A 19,579-nucleotide genomic window follows, 5' to 3' on the forward strand; every position below is an offset into this window, starting at 1 on the left:
TTCCGTTTCAACCCTTTTCCCCCGTTCCACGTTTTCTTCGAGACACGCTACGATTCGTCGCATCGTTACGTCTCTCTCTCTCTCTCTCTCCGTTCTTCTTTGCCTCTCTATCGAGAAGTCGAGGAGACACCTATCGATATTACTTTGCCGTTAAAGGACCAACGATAACCCTTTCATCCTGTTCCCGATCGCTCGTCGAGGAAGAAAGCGGTTAACGTGGGAAAATATGCGCGTAATATCCCAGAGACACGTGGATATCCGGTGACATTGGCCAGGATCGCGACGAGAGGAACCTTGAACTCGAATCGGTAAAGATCATCGACGTCTCGCTACCTCGGTCCTCTTACTCGCCGACCGACGCGACGCGTTTTCGTCGCGCGGAAATTCGGTGAATCGCGTGCCGCGAGGAGGAAACGATCGCGCGACTTTGTACGCGGAAGAAGCTCGGGAAACGCGGACAAACCGTTTAACTCGCGGCGTTATGACCGAGCAAAATTTACGCCGGACCGAGTTAAGCCGTATCCTAGCCGAAAACGTTGAAGCAATTTGTCAGCGTGCAGTCGCGTTGCTCGAGCGTGCCTATGGCTTCTCGTCTCTTCGCGCACTCCTACCGTTGCTCCATTACGTAAACATCGGATCACGTTGCCACTGTTTTCGCGCGGCGTACCTTATCGCGGAATTTTCTGCCCAAACCGCGCGCTAATCCGGCCGGCGAACCGACTTCCAAAGATAAACCGACGCGGATTCCTCGCGCGATAACGACGCTTCGATTAACGACGATCGAAAAACGCCCGTTTCGTCGCGTCTTACCTACGCGAGCCGCGCCACGCGATGAAGGAGAAGGAATTTCATCGCCGATGTTGAGGAACGTCAGAGGGAAACAGTGGTTCTCTACTTAGAATTTCATTTTGACCGTTTAATATTGCACGCTATGCGCAGTATGTCGGTGTTTGCGGCACCGTCGTGCCACGGGGTGTTTTCCGCGCAATCTTACCATCTACTCGCTGGCGCAACGTCATCCCTCGACTTTGCGAAACTTCCACCGCGAACGCGTCTTGCCGCCGCTCGTCGCGGCCACTTCCACGGCCACTTCCGAGGCCACTTTATCGCCGCGACCACCCGGCCCGAGGTATTCCACGCAACTCTCGGTATCGTCGGAAAGCCACCATTTTACAGCGATTAAAGGCCGCGCGTTTCTCTTAACGATACCGGACAAACCGACGATTTCGCCCGTTCGCGTCGATGCAACGGTACGCGGTTCTTCTTCCACGCGCGTTCGTCACACTGGGTCGAGATCGAACCTTTTCCTTCGCCTAGAGCGCGATTTTCAATTACGTTCTTATATTCGCGAACGCGCGCTTTCGTGATCGAGAAATTCCTTTGCGTGTAACCGCGCACCCCGTTTCACCGTGAACCCCTTATTCTTACGTGTCGCCCGCTCAAGTCGATCTCCTGTCGCGTTCACCTTCTCCCCTTCTTCTCGTCCAAAGATTTTCCAAACGAGTTGACCCTTTTCTTTTCTTCTTTCTTTTTTCTTTTCCTTCCCAACCGCGAAACTTTCATTTTCTACGATCTATTGCGCGCCGATTAATCCGTTTCATCCGCCGATTTTCTCAGTTTACGAAATCGGGAGTTACGCGGAGGGATAGAGAAAGGTAGCAGCTATTTGGAATCCGATCGGTGGTTCGTTGAGCAAAGTACAGCGGAGACTGGACCAGATGTCGGCTAAATTCGTAACGTTCGGCGACTTTGGCCGCAACTTGGAAGCCTTCTTCCATCGCAGACGCGTGTCGTATAGAAAATTACTATCTCCCTGTCGACGATCTTAACGATCTTAACCGTGTCAAGGTGGGCCAAACGAAGCGGGTACCTCGCTAAGATCTCGTTATTAATTTCTCGGGGATCATCGAGCGTTGCGCGACGAACGCGCGTTCCACGCGTGAGATTTACTCTGCCTCTACGCCGTTTATTTCCGGCGTCATCTCGAACAGCCAGACACCGTGCAATGATTCAATCAACCGCGAACGGGCTTACCGCGCCAATCCGACAGTTTTATTGTTCTAGGCCGAAGGTGGCGGAACATGAAACTTAATGGTCTTGCTGTTCTTGGCGGGATTCTCTTGCCAGGATTCGCCTTGATTAATGATCGAATACTGCCATAAACGCTGACAGATTTCGCCGTAGGTGCGTGCGTGCGCGCGAGCATCGCTCGTTACGGTTCCTATAAAATGCCGAGGAATTTCGTCCAGTTATTACTTTCCCTTTCCACGCGACAACCTCTCGCGATCGACGAATTTTTCCTCTCGCGACATTTTCCGCCTTCTTTTCTTCCCTGCCTAAACTTTCTCCCCTTTTCTTTTCCTCTCCACTTTTTTCCCTATCTGGCTAGGACACTTGAGCGGCGAAAGGATCGCGCTACACCGACTGCCGCTGAATTTACGGCGAGTGTTTCTGACGTTTGAGAAAGTGGCGATAACTCGGATATACCCGGAACGGTCTTTGTTACTTTTTCTTTCATTTTTTTCTTCGACCGCGGAATTAACGAGAGCGGCGCGCGAGTATCGATTTCCGCGATTCCGTTTACCGGTCGAGTTGGTCTAGAATCGACAGCGACTCCCGAGGCCCGCGTTTTTCCTAAAACGAACATCGCCCTCTCCACGCTATGTTTAGTATTGCAGAAACGGGCATACCAGGCTCGAACGGACCTCTGTCTCCTTGCTGACCCGCGTCATCTGGCTAAACTTGGAACTTAGTCTCTCGTCTGGCTTCCGTTGAACGTCGCTCCGCGTATTCCACCATCTTTCCTTGCCCGTTTATATAATCCTTAACGCGAATCTCGCTATCTATATTTTTAGAGCGCCACTCTTCCTTCGATGCCTCGGTCTCTCCTCTTCGTACGCGTACACGGGTTCACCCGTCAAACGCTTTTCGCTCTCTAAACACCGAGTCGTCGTCGCGCGAACGCTCTCGTCCCGCCTTCTTCCGCTTCTTACATCTCCACGCACGTTTGCACGTATATGTGCCAAAATGTGCCAACGCCTAGGTCGTACCGCGCGTCGTCCACTCTTCGGACGATCGCTTAAGATCTATAAGGCAGACGAATGCGAGGAGCGTCTCGGCCAAGCCGTCTATTCTTCGACCAAGGTTCACACGCGTGGTTACTGTATCTAGAAATATTCCGTACTCGCTGCTCTCGCGTCCTCCTCGTTTCGTTACGTCCGCGCGAGAAACGGCCGCGATCGATGGGAAAAGTCTTGGTTCTCGTTCGATTTTCGGCTAAAGTAATCGAAAGACCGTCGGCCAGTCGCGGCGAGGATGAGAATCATAGGCCAGGAAGACAAAAGGAAGGCCAGCGATTCCGTGTGGGCGACTAGGAGGCCGGAGATACGAAGGCCGAAACGAGAAACGCGGAGCAAGCCTGTGACTGTTACACAGCGGGGAAAAAGAGAGAAAGAACGAAACTCTTCGGCTGCGTAGCTTTCTCATTATCGCGATTGTTCCACGATGGGTACCGGTCGACAATGGGCGACACAGTTTTTTCGTCGTGGAAGAAAGAACGTACTGTCTCTCCTTTTCTTTCTCCTCTCCCTGCTCTGTCTTTCTCTCTGTCTTCGTTTATCCATTCCCTCTCATCCACCCCCCTCTCTCTCTCTCTCTCTCTCTTCCTATGTTTTTACTCCTTCCAGGTCCGTTTTGAGTTGCTATACTTTCCATTGTGTCGGAACGTAGCTGAAAACAGGTCTACAAAGCGTCAATAGTAGGTCATCGGCTGGTTGGTACACGCGCTTATTTACTCCCTCTGTCTCTCCGTCTACCCCTTTCCACCAAACCGTGTTCCTTTTCGAGCCTCGTTTTTCCACCTAAGAGGAGGACTACGATCCGACCGACTGATCGAAATCCCGCCTAAACGAAGAAAAAGGTGGCTGCGGGAGACATTAATCGCGCTTCCGGTATCGATCCTCGTGCTAGGCTGCCTATCCGAGCAAGGCTCTTCGAAAGCCACCTTAAAACCGATCCGTTGTTCCCGAATCTCCGGTTGTTCTTGCACGCGTGCTCGCGGAATACGTGTCCTTTTGTCCACGACTCGTTATCGAAATAATTCGCTAGCGAGTTACTCGTGTCGCGGCGAATCAACTTTCCGCGCTTCCGCCCTTGTTTTACAACGAAATCCTTTTCACGCTCCCTTTCCCCGCTTCAGATTAGAACCTTTATACTTGTGCCGAGAATTCGCCAGGATTCCAGCACACGCGCCGGAACAGGCAGAAAAAACATAATTTCATTCCGGTGATAAAAGTACGACGCGTTCGCAGTTAGCTGAAAGCAGTTCTAACCTTCTCATTTCGCTTTTCATTTCGCTCGCTCACCGGCACGCCGCGGCCCGGGGATCAACGAGCTCGGAGGTGCTCGTAATTGCGCCTGGCAAATTTGCGATAAATTGAATTATTCCTCGGAGGTCTAGAAATTTTGTTTGCAAACGAGAAACTTTTCGAAAAAATGACAAGTTGCCTGAAAATTCGGGCAGGATGTAAACCGAGCAGGTTTGCTGCCACGAGCAAATTTGAATATGCAGCGTTAATGGGTCGAGAAGAAAATGATGATGTCTCGTCGAGGCACGAAACGAAAAGCGAGGAAATCGACTGACGAATATATTCGGTATCGTCACGCGTCGCTGTTTAGCTTCAGCGATTTTGTTATTATTCTTCTTCGCGATTTTTCCTGGTTTCGAGTGTCGTTTGCGTAAATTTCCTGAACGCCTCTCGTGAAAAAGAAAGGAACCGAGGTGAAAAAGGATAGACGCGCCAACACCGTGATGAAGATGACGGATACGTATATGTACGTAAAAAAGAATTGTGGAATGTAAAGAGAACGTAACAGAAGGATCGCGACAATGTCATCGATTAACATGCGCAGCGGGCCGAAAAGCCGACCTAAATATAGTCCGCGGATTAAAAGCGTAGGGGGGAAAAAATTAAAAAAAGGAAAAAAAGAAAGGAAGGGTTGATTCCGCGAAGGAAAAAGGCAGCAGAGACGCAGGGTACACGCAAGGAAAATTACGTCGCGGAAATGTCGAGAATCTGTCGTGCTCGCTTCCCGCCGTTGGAGCTGAAAAACAGCCGTCGAGAAGATCGAGAAGACTCGCCGAGACACAACGACGTCAACGAACGAGGAGACAAGATGAAAGGGATGAAATGGTCTCGTGACGCAATCAGTGGCGTAACTCACTCGACGAAAAAGTTCTTTCGCCGCGAAAATCCCATTCTTCGTTCTTCATAAAATTCCTCGTGAAACGCGGACAATATATCTTTGGCCGGTAAAAAGTTTATCCGATTCTTTTCAAAAGATAACAAAATTGAAACGCAACCGGAAGCTATAAATGATCCGCAAATGCGGGGAAATCGCAAAGCGCAGAGGGTGCCACTAGTTTCCAGTGATAGAGGTCAACGCTAAGTCAGCGCGTAGCAAACTTTTTCTGGAATAATAGCGTTTGTATTTCTTTGAAAAGGAAGAAATAGAAAACGAGATAAAATAGTAGGAGGAGAATGGAAACAAAATGACGCGTAGTACGAGCAATTTCTTCGACGAGGCACGATTGAAATGTAAATTATAATTTCGAGGTGGAAATTAGAAAAATCGATGACCGAAATATGAGAGAGGACTGGCGACAATACGCCATTGCGCGTTGCCACGGACTCGGTTTATCTTCTTCCTCGTGTCTTTATCTCGACGCAAAACAGTCCGGGTTTTTCACAGGCTCGTGTTTCCACTATTTTCGATCTGCCATCCCCTTCCGCGTCCTCAGTCGCAGCCGTTGCATCCCCTTGAAGACAGCGAATGGCACACGGCGCATGCAACACGATCTCTTTGTTGGCGAAGAATGAAAAAGTCTGGCGTGTATTGCTCCACTGAGCGGTTCGTGACTACACAAGGTACATTAAAAGATTTTCATCGGGGATTTCTGTGCTACCGTGCACATTCCCCGACGACGGCGACGACGACGACGACGACGACGACGACGACGACTACGATGACGACGAGGACGAGGACGAGGACGACGACGACGACGACAACGACGACGAAGAGGAAAAAAGAAGTTTCTGTGAAATTCCTGCATGTTCGTCTACGAAGCAAAGTAATTACATCTCGTTTCCTTGTACCGCGATTGATCCGACCCGATGGAACAGTGATCGTGCGTCGAAATATCGGGAAACAACGAAAATCGTCTTACTCTCTCCTTGTCGCTTTTTAAGAGCTCAGTTTTTCGCGCGTTAGGCGTAAACTTTAAACGTCGCACGTTTGACGACCGATTCCAAGATTTCTCGGTACCAGCACCATCGCGGTAATACCATGGGATTAAATATTTGGCCAAGGTTCAAATTGCTGGATCTAATTTGGCCAAGATCTGAACGTCTACGGTCGCGTGACATTTTCTTTCTCGTAGGTATTCTTTACAAACGGACATTTTCGATAAATTACCAAGGAATGTCCAAGCCGAGCGTTCCACGAATCTTCGGACAAACTTTCCTCGTTTTTTTTCCTCCTCGGAAGAAAACTTGGCTTTCAGAGGGACGTCGCGGAAGACGCTCGGAAATCTCGTAAAATCGTGCGCGATGAACTAGAAGCGTCGCTCGTCCTCGACTTTAAATCATCTTCATGATATCATCCCGCTAGGAACGCCTTCGATGACCGGATGGAAAAGCTAGACGAGAAACTGGTCGTTCCCGCGAATCCAACGGATAAAAGATATCGCTTTGACCTTTTTTCTCTTTTCAACTTTTTTTTTTTCTTCTTTTTTTTTCTAAGTAAAAAAAAAAAGGAAGGACTCATTGACACGATTCAAAGTCTGGGCGTGTACGAAATTAAGTGGCACGTGAAAGCATTCCAACGCTAGTTGGATGTCGGGGTCAAGAGGTTAAAGCTCGTACTTACGCTACCAGTGCGCGATGCGTCGCGCTGGGCCAAGCCGAGCCACGTCGAAGCGTTTACGACTGTTCGAAGGTCTTTCTTCTTTCCGGTCTTATCCTTGGAAAGGATAGCTCGTAGAATTTAACCGGATATCAAACGTTCTCGAGCACTCGATGAGCGTACGCTCGGACCGCTCGTGTTTCCATACGGGACGAAGAGGGGAAGGACTATAAACCCGAAGAGATAATATCGTTCCAGATTCGGTACAAATCCGGCTCCGACGTTTTTCCGTCAGCCATTGCTCTCCGTCTAAATTTGTTCCCCGATTGCAATAGCAGTCGGATCCGACGGAATTCCTGGAGAGCAAGCAGCGAGAGTTCTTGCTTCCTCTTGGAAAGATTAACGCTAACCGGGCATACCGAACTACCGGGAATTTCGCGAAGCGACTACGCTATCCCAAGTTTCTTCTCGTAGAATACGGTTTACCGTAAGTTTGTCGTAAGAACGAAATCTCTTCTTCGTCCTGTCACGCTATCAAGGGATTAACCGGTCTCGCTTACGTCTAATTAATCCCCGCGAACTAAGTCTAGACGCAGCAACGATCGACTCGCGATCGATGCCTCGTCGAGCCTCGAACGTTAATCGCGTTAAATCGTTATTCTTCGTAATTAATTTCGAATATATAATTTACGACTCACTAGCTTCGGGTTTGTCATTCGACGGTTTTAAATTAAAATATGTGCCATCGTGATCAGCCGATTAAATCGTCGAACGTTTAACACCGTTAATTCCGTCGTCCGCGTTTAATTATTTTTAAACATTGACACGGTTATCCGTGCCTACCAACAACACCGGTTTCTATGGTAACTTTACTGCAAATCAGCCGAGGAGAATAGTAGGTTAACGACGTAACGATCAAACTGTATTTCGCGCAAGTATAAATGAGACACGGTAATAATTAGTCGGGTAATAACGTCGCGTGCTGAACAAATGTTCTCGTGTCTGAGCAAATAATCGCGGATACATGCCGTTTTCACTCAGCGCGGGCTATGGTAATTGCGATATTAATTATTATCGAGTATTCCGTGCACGCGGATTTCGCTACATCTTCCAATTTGTACGTCGTTTTTTCTTAATCACCTGCTTCTCATTAGCAGCTTTATCCGTGCAACCAACGCGTTCTTTCCGCTCGTTGAAAATTTCAATCGCACGCGTGGCTACGTCTTCGATCGAAGACTGTCGGATTCTCGGCCCGGTATCGAAAATACGCCACGGTGGTTCCGCGTAATTATCCATTTCGCCAGTCGAGAGGGTTAAAATCGGTATGCCGTGAAGAATCGGCGTTGGCCAATTGGCGGAATACGGCGTGGACCGACGTAGCCGCGTCGTAATCCATAAAACTTGACGCTGACGTCCGATCGGCGAAATGGCCGATAACGTTCTTTGCCACGACACGAATGCCACGTCGATTATCGGCCAGCTCGAACGGATAATACGTCGGACAAAAGTCAGCCGCGATGTTATTCCGTTCCTCGACGTTACCGACGTCCCGTAACGATCGCGTACTTTACCCGTCATCTTTAATACACACGCTTCGACTCCGCTGAAAACTACGGACCAGAGAGATCGCGATTTTTCCTTCTCCAGGAATATCCTTGTCTTCCTCTCGTTACCTGAATTCGCTTCGTTAGGATAATCGTTCTCTCTCCCCGCTCGCATTCGAGGTTAGGAGATCTCGAGTGGAAAGAAGTCGTGACGTAACCGCGGTCGATATCGCCTCGTTCTTCCTCTCCTGTTACGGTACATTCGAAAGATAGCCGGGAAAGATCGAGGGAAATTAGAGGAATATCCAGTCGGTGGATTGGAAGTCGGGAAGAGAGGATTCGCGGAACGTCGATAGGAAAGCGCGATCGCGTTTGGCAAATCGATCGAGATATCCGGCTCGATCGTTTCGCAGAGTTGTTTCGCAGACCGAGAGAGAAGGTCCCGTCTGGAAAACGCATAAGCGGTAGGTGGTATACGCGCCACCCATGATCAACGGGAAACCGTGCCCATTCTGGTTTGCCCACGTGCTCGCTTCGTTCGTTGACTCGTTTGTCGCGATAATGGCGGATCGATCCTGTTTCCCACCACGCCGTGTTTATCGTACAGGTATGGTCGAACCTTCGATTCGTCTCTATCGCGTTTTCTAGCGTTTCCAGGTAAAAAGAAAAAAAAAATATTTCAAAGAATAAGCAAGATGCCATTTCTTCGAAGCGAAGCGTATTTAGGGTGCGTTTCGTCTCGGACGACAAGCCGAACGAAAATGACGAACCGACTGTCACGATGGTGTTAAAATAGACGCGTCCCCACTTGTAGTTACCACTGATCGTGAGTAGTGGGACAGCGGCGCGTCGCGTAATCCAATGCAATGTTGAGTTCGAGTGCCGCGATTGCTCGGACATCCCCTCTGATATTACACGGTGGGAGGAGAACCACTTAAACTCTTCGGCAGCTTGATTATCCATAAATGTCAAACTCGTTTCATATTCGCCATCCCGACATACTTTCGCGAATCGCGTTAATTGCGCGCATATGTCGTTTTCGTGCCGACCCGATAGACTCGGTAGTAACGTCTAGGCTTTCTCATCCTGGGTGTCACGCAGACTCCTCAGGGGCCCGACACCGAATTTCTCGGAACACCCGGGACACGGAAGGATTGGTTCACGGACTACGTTCGTTTCGTTTAATCGGTATTATTTTGTCGACGGCGATTGGGATTTCCAGAATGGTGCCACGGTTAAAAGCAGTTGAGAAACCCTGGTTTAAACAATGCCGTTGTGATTTATCTAATTGTCTACCTCGGCAAATTACAAGTGGAATCGTTCGATACGGTTACCATTGCGCAACCGACGTTCACTTTTTGGAATATTAAACTGCGAAATCGTTAGGAGCGGATTGGGGAACGAACGCGTTATGCACACGCCGCGTTGCGTAAAACACGGTGCACGCGGTTGCTTCGTTTCGAACCAGATTTACATCGATGTAAATAGTAAAAGGGGATTTACGACTTCCTAGTCGAAGGCGATAGAGAAAGTGGACGCGATTCGCGACTCGACGGCTTTGCCGTTTATAGTCACCGCCTTGCTCCCGATTCATCTTAATGGCCATAACATCCACGACGTATCGTACTCTTCCGGCATCGATCACGTTTGCGCTCGAGCTTTCGTTCCACGGTCAGGAGAGAGAAAGAGAGAGAGAGAGAGAGAGAGAGGGAGAGCCGAAATTCGGGTCGTATTTAGGTCGCGATACCAGCGATACCGCCGTAATACCGGCCGATTAAGCACCAGTGAAACTTTAATTCCCCGGAATGAACGAGACTAGTTTCCATTCTCAGTCGTTCAACTTATTCCCTCGAGTACGCGGACGGTTACTTTCGTCGAATGTTTGCGAAAGAGCGGTATAGTCACGCGAGCGTATGCTTTCTATCGCGGAGAGTAACTCATCCGTGCGAGCCAGAGGTGTGTGCCCGACCTACGCGTTTCGTCGTTTTGTCTTGGTAAAAATGGCAAAATTCACACGGAAAATATTTCCCGCTGTTTCGAAAACACGGCTGGCAGCGTGCCAGACTCGTTGACCACGAGGCATCGCTAAAAACCAGATCGAACGCGAGTTAAAATCCGCTCGATTTGCGTATCAAAGGCCGCGAGCGCGGAAATTTATTTGTTCCGCGTTCCGTGCCGAAACCTCCTCTTCTAATACTTCTAAATATCAGTCTTGCCGTATTCGAGCATTCCCTTGAAAATTTCTCTCTCGTTTCGTTCGTAAACGGATTCGAATTCAATCGGCAAGCGTCAACTCGAGCGTACGTATCGTTTCTTTTTTTCTCTCCCGTTTTTCCTTTCATTTTCTTTCTCCCTCTTCGTCGGACTTTAACGATACGAGGACGTGTCACGGAGGAAAATTGGAAAGGAAGCAACACGCGTTGCTCGCTCGGCGAAACTGATTTTCTACAAAAGGAAGAAAGGAAGAAAAACAAGCCACTCGACGATGTAACCCAGATTTTGAGTGCGCTACGCGAACCGGAAGACAAGCACTCGCGAGCTGCCCCCGCGCGGATGCGATCGCGAGATCCTTTCCGCCTTTTCTGCTCCGCTTTTGACCTTTTTCCATACGCGCTTCGCCCTATTCCGCGTTTCCCCAGGAATCGCCGGACCGACGACTCTCTCCAGCCGTCTTCTCGGCACACTTCTCGCTCCTTTTTTCCCATGGAATTGCCCACCTAACCCCAACTGCCGTGTCGCGCGTGCAACTCCGCGCTGCAGCCGTTTCGCTCCCTCGATCCGCGGAAAAATTTCATTCCGCAGACTCCGAATGTTTCTCCCCGGAGTTATTCGCGCTAACAACGTCGGACAAGGTATCGAGACATTCTCGCGTATCCCTCGCGAGGCGAGATGAAATTCACGAGCCGATAAAGCGCGGAAATTCCAAGCAGCCGTCATGAAAATTCATCTCCGCGGACGAGTCGCGGCTCGTGCAAGCTCTTTGATCGCGTTCGCGAGCGATAAGGCGTGAAAGTCGAACGATAACGAAGATCGGAATGAAAGGAAAACGAGGAAGAAAGGGGGTGGTGGAATGTGAATGGAAATCGGCCGTAAGGATACCGTGCTTCGCGGACTTTATTAATTCTTGCTTTCCTAATTGGATTACCCTCGAATTAATTGGCACGATTAAACGGTCGAACTCTCGGCCCCTCTTTCCGGACTTAAACACGCGGAAATTTATTAGACGTCGTTTCGACGACGCTCGAGTTTCCTTCGCGGACGCGAACTCGTCATCTTGCCACGCTTTTTTTCCCCGCTTCGTCCAAAGGGTGAAACGAGGTGCAAAGTTAATAGAAACGATTCGAACGTATTTACATCGACGAACGACAGGTTTAATCGCAAATTCGAACATATCGAACGGCGGAACGCAGCACCGTTCGATGAAACGGCTCACGCAAATATCGACGTCTAGCACCCTAAGGGAAAATTATAGCGCCAATTCGGTAATTGTCGCGAAGTAAATTGCCGAATAAAATCCCTGCGTCACGTTCCACTGATTTTTCGAGACTCGCGTTTGCGATTATCGGCGTTTTAATGACGATGCGTCATTGTTTACGAATTTTGCAGCTTAATTGCAACGCGGCGCAAATCGCGTTAACCGACCCATTTATCGACAATTTGGGAAAAAATGACGCCAGCGTCCTTATTTTATCGAGCCTGCTAAATTTTTCCATCGATCGGGAAAATTCGAAATATACCCGTTACCCGCTCGCCGAGATATTTCTTCTCGAATTTCTGTTTAGACCTCCGTGCATCGTTGAATCGGAAAATTTCTCTCGCGCTTTTTTTTATTTCGCTAAAGGCAGAGACGCGTGTTGGCGTGAACGCAGCTTAACGCGTTGAACTTCGGCCAAGGGGCCGGAAGTTGCCTTGGAAAATTACCAAAAGATAGGTTGGCGAGTGGGGGGAGAGACAGTCATCCTGGCGCCCGTGCAACCCCATTCGACGATGACGAGAAAATAAAAACAAAGTAGGAGAAAAGCGAGTGGTCGCGACGGCCCGGACAGATGGATTTGCATGGCAAACGATGGCAGTTGGCGATTTCCTCTCGAACGCTTCTCGCCTAAGCTGCTACATCCTTCGTACCTACCTCCCTCCGCTCTTCTCTCTGTCCGTTCTCTCGCGCCATATGTCGCCCTGCGATTCGTATTTCCAGAAGAATTCGATATCTTCGACAAACTACTCTCCTCCCGCGCGAGGAAAGGAGACTTCTCCGATCGTTTACCGCGCGGCAGGCATGAAACCTTTACGTACGGCGCACGTACGGGTCGTCGTTCTACGCGTAACGAACGCGTCACGCTATAAATATTTAAGACGAACGCTAAACTGCGTTACTCGATGGTGCAGCGTATGGAGATAATTAATCGCGTCAAATTTTCCGTGAGAAAGCCGCGGTAGGCACCGTTTCGTCCATTGCATCTCGCGCGCATGCGCCATCTTTTTCTTTACGTCCGCGAAATCTTTTCGCTCTTTCTTTCTTCTCGATTCTTCTTTCTAGCAATTAATTCTAGGAATTACGTACGAACGTTATGTTACCGAGGCCAGTTAGTCGAGAACGTACAGCCCGTAAAGAGGTTACTTGCGCGTTTACATCTCGGACAACGTGTTCGATAACCGGTCCGTATACTTACCGCGCTCGGAAAATAATCGCACGGTTGCAAAAATGTTCCGTTGGTGAAAGGTTGCTGAACTAGCAGTGGAAGTACCGGTTCGATTCCTACGAGTCACCGTGATATTCTTTCCTTCCCGCAATTGTCTTATCACGGTTGGATAATTAAGTGGCGTCGTAGTTGCGCGATTTCGGGCAAGGATTTTCCGATTTCCACCTCACGTCGGTATTACCGATTCGTCGGCCACGTCGAGAGAAAAACAGTTTCGTAACAGCTTCGAGCCGTAGATGAGCCTTCGCTAATTCATGGAAATCGCGTATTCACGGTAATACCGAAATAACTCTCTGTTCGCTTCGCGTGTAACGCGCTGCGTTGCATAGCGATCTATCGTACGCGTCCGCGATACCGGGAATTAATAATCGACGCTTTATATCGTTCGTTTCGCACGGATCAGCATAAACGGCGTACCCGATGCGGGTTAAAGCAACCGAGTTGCTCACGTGACTCTAAGAATATTCGCGTTCAAAGGTACGTATTACTCCACGCTACTCGTTGTCGCGTCGAAAGATATCGTTCACGTGTTCGTTTCCGAACACCGTGTCTCGTCCGAGGCAAACCGTGGCAAACCGTGGCAAACTTCAGGCGATGGTGGATCGCCGCTGTTCGATCGTCTTCGCGAGAGATCTCGTGGAAACGTGGTCCGAAACGAGAATCTCGACTCGGCCCGGATACCTCGGTCTGCGATGGTATTTGGTTCGACGGGCAGTGGTAGCGACGGTGGTAGCGACGGTGGTAGCGACGGCGGGGATGGTTGGGAGTCGCGTGACGCGACGGAGTAAGTAGACAGGGGACGTCGTGGTCAGACATCGCGGCGCTCTACGCTTTCGAACCGAGTCTTTCCCGTGTGGTTACGCTTCGTTTTACCTTCTCGGCTAGTTCCCTCGGTTATCGCGGATTAAACGTGTCACTCGCTCCAGCGATTCCCCGATTTAACGAGATACCTCGCAACAATTCTCGCGAATAGCCGAGAATCGACCGATTTGGAAATTCGAAGACTTTCATTTGGCTATTTTCATCTGCCGCGGATCGTCTATTTCGAACTGGGCCGATCAGATGTTTCATTTGGGTAGCTGCCAGTTTTCCTACGCCAGTATGTCTATAATAAGAATAGAATTATCAAGATGTTGCGATACATTAACTTTCAGATGTAACGGTCCCGATTCGTTGAATCATTCTCTACCGTCTTCCGCTGAATTTTACCCTAGATCGTACAAAAGACACGGTTCGTTTCTCGAATGCCGATCGATACCAGACGATGCACGCGCCCTCGTGTGCGTACCCCACAGGGTACGCGCCTTATACGGCTTCGAGTGCGTTCTCGTGACAACCGATTAATTTTTCACCGACCTCCGTGCACGCCTGTATTCCCGCGTCGTACGACAAACGGCCAATCTTTTCATCCATCCACGAAAATTCATCGTCGCGTCGATTTCGCGCTCGTCTCCGAGGATGTTAATTAACCGGAGAACGGACAGTCGAACAAACGGGCTCGTACGGGCGCACGCGTGCGTGTGTGTGTATGTGTGTGCGTGTGTGTGTGTGTGTGTGTCGGTCGATCGATGCAAGTTCGTTTCGGAAGTTGCTGGCCCAGCGAGGATACACGCAAACGAGTTCCGAACCGAGTTACGGGGAATTCGAATTATCGCCCCGAGATCGCGTCGAATGCCGCGAATCCATCACGAACGACGGAGACCGTCTAGAAACTTTTCGCTTCTTCCTTATCCCGCGTATCGCTCCTCCTTCTTCCGCGAATATTTCTTTGGATAGTCGAGTCCAGAGTCGATATCTCGTCGCGTCCCTGGGAAACGACGGCGTGCGAGTATTCCAGGGAGAACTCGCTCGGCGTTTCTCCGACCTTTCCAAAACGTATTTATTGGAATCATCCGTAATGACAGATGATAAAAAGCTATCGAATCCCAAAAGACTCGTCTACGCGTTCCACGACTGGACAATGTTCTCCAATTAATTCCGGAAGTCGAGCGCGCGCGTTTCAAAGCGATCGATGAACCGTGATGAAAACAAAGAATCTTTCCCCCGTTTCGCCGACTATCCTCCAAAGATAATGCCGCGAAACGCGAATCGCAACCCTTATCAACGACGCGCGAGCCGACAAACAATGGCGGCAGATAATGCCGGCGATCGATGACAACGAATTTCGTGGCTGTCGCTTTCTCCATCCAGTCGCCTCGTTTCTCGCGTTCTCAGCGTTCCCCGATGTTCCCGCTAATTAGCACCAACCCCTTCCAGCCCCGATTTCGGTCCAGTCACCCATGCGAACTCGGCTTTTCGAGCTTCCCGAGCTTTCCGAGCTTTTCCAGCTTTTCCGTTGCAACTTTTCGCTTGATCGAATTTACCAGCGGCGATCGGTTTCGCCTTCCCGAAAATATCTTCGGAAATACCCACTTCCTCCCCCCATCCCCTTTCTTTTCTTCCCTTTGCTTTTCCTTTTTTTCTTTTTTCTTTTTCGTTCCCTTTTCTTTCGTTTCGATACGCATCCGCGTTTCCAAAGTTTCGCTCATTACGCAACGACGCAGACAGGTTAGAAGGGACTCGGAATTTTACCGAAAATTTCAACGTGTACCTAATCGAGCGAATCCGAGCCGGATGGTTCGAATCCTGTCGTGAGATGGTATTCGCTTCGATCGTTTATGCCTGCTCCGAGCTGATCGAGGATCGGCAATTCTCCTTCGCGAACACAACCTCGACGAACGGGATGAAATTCTCACGAAACTCAGGGATGATGCATTTATTATGACGTGGAATAGAGCAATCTGCCAAATAATTTCCCCATTAGCCGGTTAATTCGGATCGCGACGAGAAGCATTCCAGCCTGCGCGGAATTTGCATACTGCTCGTGTGAAATCCATCCCAAGGTTCTCCAATTACGAACCCTCGTGGAAAGTATTTATGCAAAGGAACCGACGACCGTTTTATTTGTCGCGAATAATGGCTGTTGGGCGATTCCGAGGACCAACGCTGTCGAGCGAACCGTTTTCTCGTCGTTGCTAATCGAACAAAACGCGGTGCGAACGTTCCTTCCGATTTTACCGAGTTTCGTTCTTATTTCGTGACTCTACGCGTTCTTTGTATTTGCTCGTTTAACAACCCGGCGATAAAACCTCGGGGGAAAGGGACGAAGGGAAAAGAAAAGAGGGGAAAAAAGGGGGAAAAGCCAGCAAGACCAGCGATTCAACGGTAGACATCGATTCGTCGGGATGATGGTCGTTTCGAAATGGAATCTCGTTACAATTTTAACGCGATATCGACCGAGTCCGAACGCAGAACAATAGACCGCGCACGAGACCAGCCCGAAGCATTGCCTAGAAAGCGGTTCCTCTCGCTAACAATTTTCTCTTCTTTCTCCTCATCTTCGTCGCTTTTTCTGCCCACCGTACGTTCTATTTTGCTAGAATCGATCTTCCACTCTATCCTCGCTAACAGTTTCCATAATCTTCTTTGTCCTCTCCGCCATCCTTCCACTCTTCCGTCGTTGGCCTTTTACTACTACCACTACTACTACTACTACTACTACTGTTACTGCTACTGCTACTGCTACTACTACTACTAGTAGTAGTAATCTCGATTGCTCTACCTCTCTTTCCGCGATTCTTCTCCGTGCTTTCCCGTGTGTTTGAACGATACACCAGCCCTTGTTTCTGTCGTCGACAGAAGCACACACCCCCCTTGTTCGCGGTGGACCCGCTAACCGAGCATAATAAAGCGATCCATCCAGCTCTCGTATCTGCCTATTTATCTTGCTCAGCCGGCTTTTTCCGACGACGTAGCCGGTAGACAGGCAGGTAGCCGCGCGATAATGATACACAACGGGGATGCGCGTACAGTCAGAGCGGAGCTTACACGTGTAACGACTCTCTCCGGCTAGCTGCTTCGGCTGGTTAAAAGCCCGACCAGCAGCGGAGAAAAGAAACGACGCGGTTGGAAAGCGAGAGAAAACAGCGACCGTCGGAGAAGGAACGACGCTAAAACGTAGGAGAGAACGGGGTGAAACGCGAACGGCAGAGATAAAAACGGCCCTTGGAAAAGAAAGGAACCACGAGTCAGCAGGGAAAGCGAGAAAGAAAGGGGGAGGAAAAATGAAAGTAGGTGAGGGGACGAAAGCCGCGAGAAGAGAGAGAAACCGACCGATACGGAGGGAAAGGGAGAAACCGGGTGAAAGAGTCTGGTAGGAATCCATTAACGAGTGCCGTTTTCATACCTCTTCTATGCCATCTCCTCTCTTTCTCTCTCTCTCTCTCTCTCTCTCTCTCTCTTCCTCGTTTTCGTTCTCATTCTCCTTCTCTTTCTCCAGTTGCTCCCCGTCCCTTACCTCGTCTCTTTTGCCGTCTGAAAGAGCACCTACCAGCACAATAGATCGTTCATTACCGATACCGGGTGCCGGTGCGACGCGGACCCAGCCGAAAGTAGAAAGATAATAATGCGAGAAAGGAAGAGAGTGGAAGGCGCGAGTTCTCGTCGCGGCTGTACGCCATCCTCCGCGAATATTTCCCAGCGACGCTTCAAGTGCTAAATGGAAAATGTATCGCGGACATCCCTTCTAACTGTACCCGTCGATTTTCTTCTCCTCCCTAACGAGCATCCGTGAAATTTTCCCCCGAGAATTTCTCGTCGCGCGGTTATCTCCTCGCCGTTACGAGGCAACCCACTTTCGTGCCCGAAATCTCCCAGCGATTTTAAAAGATTCTCGCAAGCCTAATGACCCGATCCTCTCTCGTTACAGCCACGCGTCAGAGCCGTGAACAGTCCCGGAAGTGACAGGACAGACAGGGTACGGCCGCGACCACCGATGGCGGCCGCGAGCTTTCCGCCAAACTTCTCGAACGTCGGCATATTGGAGAACTGGTAAGTGATCGTGTCACAGCTTGTCACGCTTTCGAATTATTACTAGAAGCCTCTTAAAAGTCTCGAAAGCTTCGTTAAGGCTAGAGGTTGCCAAGAGACTAGTGCGCAAACCGCAGTCGCCTCGGTAATTACTTTTCTCCCTCCAATTTAGCATTCTTTTCGTTTCCGACAAATTTCTCCGTATTATACTCGCTTACGGACGTGATAATTAAAGTAACAATAATAATAATAATAATAATAATAATAATAATAATAATAATAATATAATAGGAAAACCGAGGCGGCTGCGCGCCATCGACGTGTAGGTGAACCCGTAGTATCCCGTTGGAACACTAGATCTGTTTTGTAGTGCATGCTCTTTGTGCGTGACACGAACGTCAACTAGAATCTAAGAAGACGTAAACTCGAAAGTCTCTGTACGCAACGCATTTTTTATCGAACTTTTCGCCTCTCCGAACGGAACGTGGATCTAGACGGTGTTGGCAAAGTTCGCGATTTCGATACGGAAGGGGCGCGTCTTTCGAGATTAAACGGGGAAAAGACGCGAACGAGAGAAAGATTTCAAAGGTAGCTTTGAATCGCTAACGATGTGTCTCTGAAAGGGACTTTGCGATCAACTTTATCGTATTTTCTCGATTACAGTCGCAAAGTGGATCAAACGCCGCACCTTTCAAATTACGTTTTCTATTTTTTCGATAACCTGTAACCCAACGGCTTTCGTAACCATTAACGAATCGTCTGTGTTCCTTGCATGTGCTTCAAACGGACAAGTAAATAAAAGCAAAAGAAACGATAAAAGAAAAGAAGAAAGAAAAAGCGAAGAAAGGTGGGAAAATTCGTAAAAATCGCAATGGCGAAATAATAGGCCGTTGAAACGCGACATCCGCGTTACCGTTATTTTCGGCAAAGTTTAAACCGATTCGCGTTACCGCGCTACTTTTCAACACCCGCTATTTTCCATTGTCGAGCGAGTCTGCACGTCGCGAAGACCGAAACTGCCTTAAAAGTCGTCTCGTACGCGCAGAAAGGACGAAAGCGTCAAAAGAGGCATAATGGGGCAAAGAAAGCGGCAACGGGCCATTGTCGCGTATAACGAAAAGCCCGAAATACACTTCAAAGAAAACGAAATACATTCGGAGCGCGGTTATTGGCGCGGTGAATTTCAGCCAGGTTGCGGCTAACCTTCGCAGCTTTTCTTCTAACCGAAAAGGCGCCGCGATTCCGCGATGAAAGGCGTCGTGTCTCTCTCTCTCTCTAACGTTTTGGTTTAGCGTTATTTATCCCCTCGACTGTACGTTCGTTTTCTCGACCGTGGACGCGTGGCCGGACCGCGAGTTGGTCGCGACAACGACGACGACGGCGACGGCGACCACGATCAGCGGTCGTTTCGAGATCTTCGTCGTAGCCGTGGAACGCGTGGGTGTTTCACCGCACACGTTTCGTGTCAAGGTAATTCAAAGGCAATATCATTTGGCGCAGTGAAGGGACTGCGAAGGGATCCGCGAAAAGATTTCTCGAGCGTTATTAACGGTGCACGCGCACAGACTGTCGTCGGAATCGCGG

At 49.4% G+C, this 19,579-nt stretch overlaps 1 protein-coding gene across 1 annotated transcript in view; it reads left to right on the forward strand.

Moving 5' to 3' along the window:
- The window catches only part of msi (RNA-binding protein musashi), a 74,630-nt gene that overhangs the window by 1,865 nt on the left and 53,186 nt on the right, over window positions 1-19,579 (forward strand). The window contains exon 2 of the mRNA XM_017896771.1: window positions 17,895-18,016. Within this exon, the coding sequence (XP_017752260.1) occupies window positions 17,961-18,016 (56 nt within the window). The 5' untranslated portion in view covers window positions 17,895-17,960. The remainder of the gene's footprint in view (window positions 1-17,894; window positions 18,017-19,579) is intronic.

This window comes from Eufriesea mexicana, unplaced genomic scaffold, assembly GCF_001483705.2.
Source record: "Eufriesea mexicana isolate 0111107269 unplaced genomic scaffold, ASM148370v2 scaffold385, whole genome shotgun sequence".
Lineage (NCBI taxonomy): Eukaryota > Metazoa > Arthropoda > Insecta > Hymenoptera > Apidae > Eufriesea > Eufriesea mexicana.